At 37.5% G+C, this 3,582-nt stretch overlaps 1 protein-coding gene across 1 annotated transcript in view; it reads left to right on the top strand.

The window, feature by feature from the left end:
- RSRP1 (arginine and serine rich protein 1) overlaps positions 1-2,695 on the top strand; it is a 5,271-nt gene extending 2,576 nt beyond the window's left edge. Inside the window, 4 exon segments of the mRNA XM_019512440.1 lie at positions 19-173; positions 1,495-1,578; positions 2,155-2,203; positions 2,206-2,695. Of these exon segments, the coding sequence (XP_019367985.1) occupies positions 19-173; positions 1,495-1,578; positions 2,155-2,203; positions 2,206-2,327 (410 nt within the window). The 3' untranslated portion in view covers positions 2,328-2,695.
- Positions 2,696-3,582: the final 887 nt, after the last annotated feature.

Genomic DNA, 3,582 nt, shown 5'->3' with positions numbered 1-3,582 from the left:
CCCCCCCCCCCCCCCCAGATAAGAGGGAACTCCTGGAAATAGCCAAGACTAATGCTGCCAAAGTCCTTGGAACAAATAACATTGTGTTGCCAGCGAGTTTGAGACTCAGCACTGCATCCAAAGACACACACAGCAGAAACCTGAAAAGTGAAGATGCTGCAGAGTCTACTGAGGTAAGTATGACCTGGAGTGTTTCCTGCTTCAAAGGTAAACTTCTTCCTTTCTCTTTTCCCAAAACTCCTCAGAGACAAGCCTGCGTGACTAGCTGTTTTAACTTTTTATTTTTTTTTGTTCTTAAGTTGCTTTGAAATTATGCCTTTGAAATATTTTCTCAGGAAAAAAACTGCTAACTCATCAGAATACCCCAAACCCTTTGTAGACCTGCTGATGCTGGAAGAGTACCTTGGAGTCTTAGAGGTGGTTGGTCCCCATGAAGATGCACATTTTTCCACTAGTGATAGGTTAGGAAGGCAGAAAGAATCTAGTTTGCTTGTGGGGGGGGGTTTGGGGGGGAGGTTGTTTGTTTGTTGTTTTTGTTTTTCCTCCGGTAAGAAATGACTCACTAGTCTATAAAATTGTAATTGGCAAATACAGTTGAGCTGAATCTAAGGTTTAATCACAAATTCTGTTTTAATAGGCTTTTGTAAAGGTTAAACTTACTGCCTGGTGACTGTCGGTTTTTTTGATATGCAACAAACTGTTCCCAGAAATCCAGTACCCAAACACACATTGCATTTTACATACTTTATTTCTGTCTTATAGAAATCATGAATATGGTCTGCAGACATTGATGAAGAAAATCTGGTGGTAATCAAGGGACTTGGGCTATAGCTGCTGTGATTCTAGGGGAGGGAAAGAAAATTAATTCATTTTTAACAAACAAATTTTAGTTTTGCAGTATGTATGTTAATGGCAATTATCTGATACGCTGTAGGGAGGAAACCTATAACATGTCGTGTAGCAGCATTTTAAACTTAGTATTTCTGAATTAAACTTAATGAGGGTTTCGTGGACAGCTAAACAAATGGTACAGGCAATCCCTGTCATAATGTATGCAATATATTCCAGATTGAGAGAGTACAGAAGAAGAGGCGTGCATCACTTGCAGATAAGTTTACTGTCCTTCTCCAAAGCTCTGCAGGGTTGATGTACAGAACTTATACACAATTTGCTATAACATTTCATTTCAATGTATATGAAATCCATGCTTGCAGTAAGATGGTTACAGTTTAAAACTTGAGCATGGAGGTTGTACATGTAAATTGACATAATTGAACTAGTGAAAATAACTAGATGTTCCCAAGTTAACTTCAACACCGCTTTTTTTTTTTTAAATGTGCATCACCTTACTTTGTAGCTTTAGAGCTACTGATGATATAAATAGTCAAGACCAGCTTGTATTAGAATATTCATGTTCTAGTCTTTCCTACTACGTTATCTAATTGGGAACAAACCTAGCTTCCCTCCATATAAACTTTGTATACTCTTCTTTAGCCATCCGGAAGACTTACAGAAGACTTGCTTAGAAGTGGAACTGAGAGAGCTACTGCACAGAGAGGCATTTCTTTCAGCTCTAATGTAAGTACATGTACAAGATACTAAATCTTGACTTCAGAAGACTGGGAGATTGGACACTTGTGCCAAATGTAACTTAGCTAAGCAAAAGGTTACATACAAGGTAGTGGTTCCACCCCTAATTTTAGTTTAGATTTGATTGACAACATTTATGAAATGCAGATACAACTGACTTAACTCATGAAATGGTGTGGCTTGTGCATTAATGTATTGGGGCGGGGGTTAAAAAAACAAAAAAACACAAAAAAAGAATTATTTGAATAGTTTACTTTTCTGCAAGTGAACCAAAGGTTACGCACGCTAAGAATTGATACCCTCAGTATTTTGGTAGTGTTGTATCCAGGAAATGGAACACAGGAATTTTTGTGGATGATGGTCTATTGGCGCAGCTGCACAATTTTGATCTTTTTAGACGTCAGCCAAAAACTTTTGCCTTTGGCATGCTGAGAGGGGCTTCCACAGACTATTTAAATAATTCTTAAGCACCCTCCATTGTAGACAAGTGTCTCAGACTATAGCTGTCTGCATGATAAGATTGGAAGAAAATATATTCTAAATAGGAGCTTTATTTCTTTCCAGAACATGATGGCGAAGCCAGCAGCTCAGAAACCTGCAAGTCTCTCTGTTAGAGAACAGTTTCCCCAGGAAGAGAAAATGACAGAAAAGGAAATCCTTATGGGCAATGGGTTCCTATCAAGAAAGAAGAAAACAACTCATTTTTAAACTTCTCTCCTAAAAGTGCACCCTTTTGAGCACGCTAATACTGCTTCCCTTGTTTTTCTGTGAAGAGTTGTGCTTAAGCATTCCAGTAGTGAGGTCTGAAATCCTACCAAGTTGAAGATCTTTGTTTTAAGATTGATTAACATTGATTAATAACTCAGAGGCTTTTAATTTTGGAATATTAGGTTTGTCTTTCAGATAGAAGACTGAGCACAATGGTCCAGAAATTACAGGTGGGAATCTTTGTATATTTTGTAAATAGCTTTTTGCAACACTGTAATGGATTAGAAATTACAGGTGGGTAATCTTTTCTGATGTTAGTTTTAGCAGTCCTTGTTCTGAATACTTGTATTGTCTATCTGTTTACTTGAAGTAAATAAAACTTTAGTTTTTGAACTTGTGTCCAAACCTGGGCCTGTGTGCGTGCATTAAGGTCACTTGTACTGATTCAACAAGACTTGTTTCCTGCTGAAGTCCTGCAGGTATAAATTGCTTGTCATTTATTGCCTAATCTAAAGCAGAATCAGAAATGAAGCTGTTGATCTCTGCTACGAATAAAGCGTCAAAATCTTAAGCCCTCACATGGTGGAAGTCCTTAAAAAATTTGAAAACGTCAGATGCTTACCCTTGAATAACTTGAGTTTCTAGGCTTCTTGAATATTTCTCTGCTAATTGTTTTCACAGTTTGGAACATATTCTTCTGTCCACAATGAAATGTAAATACTATTAATTCCAGAGGACTTATTCCTTGTAAAAACAGTAATGACATACATAGTTGCATAAGGAAGCATTTCTCATCTATTTTAGATGAACTTATATGGTTCCACTACACGTCTCTTTAATGCTCAATGCCCCAAGTGTAAAAAATCAGTTTCAGTTAAATTATTTGCTTCAGTACACTCTAGGCTTCTGCTGGTTTTTTTTGTGGGGGGGGAGGGTATATACTGAAGTAACAATTACAGCTACTTCAATATAGCATAATGTTACTGTGATGAAGGGGTGGGGAGGGGGCAACAGTCCTAAGAACTTTTAATTAAGTATTCTAGTGAGGGAGCCAGGTTCCATGTTTCTTTGCTTTAATGACTGACACTGCAGAATAGTTGAGGTTCTTGAGTTTGTGTCTAGCTGTATTTCATCATGGAAGCTGGAGGTAAGCAGGTCCCTGCTGAAGGGATTATCCTGTTAATTTCTGCATCCACAATCCAATGTGCTGTTCTGTACTGTACATGGAAAACAAACAAAATATCTAGATAAGTGGTTCTCAACCTTTTTTTTTTTTTTTTTTTT

Source organism: Gavialis gangeticus, unplaced genomic scaffold (genome assembly GCF_001723915.1).
Source record: "Gavialis gangeticus isolate Ggan-Ray unplaced genomic scaffold, GavGan_comp1, whole genome shotgun sequence".
NCBI lineage: Eukaryota > Metazoa > Chordata > Crocodylia > Gavialidae > Gavialis > Gavialis gangeticus.
The sequence above is the reverse complement of the archived record's forward strand: the minus strand, read 5'-3'. Positions and strand labels throughout refer to the sequence as shown.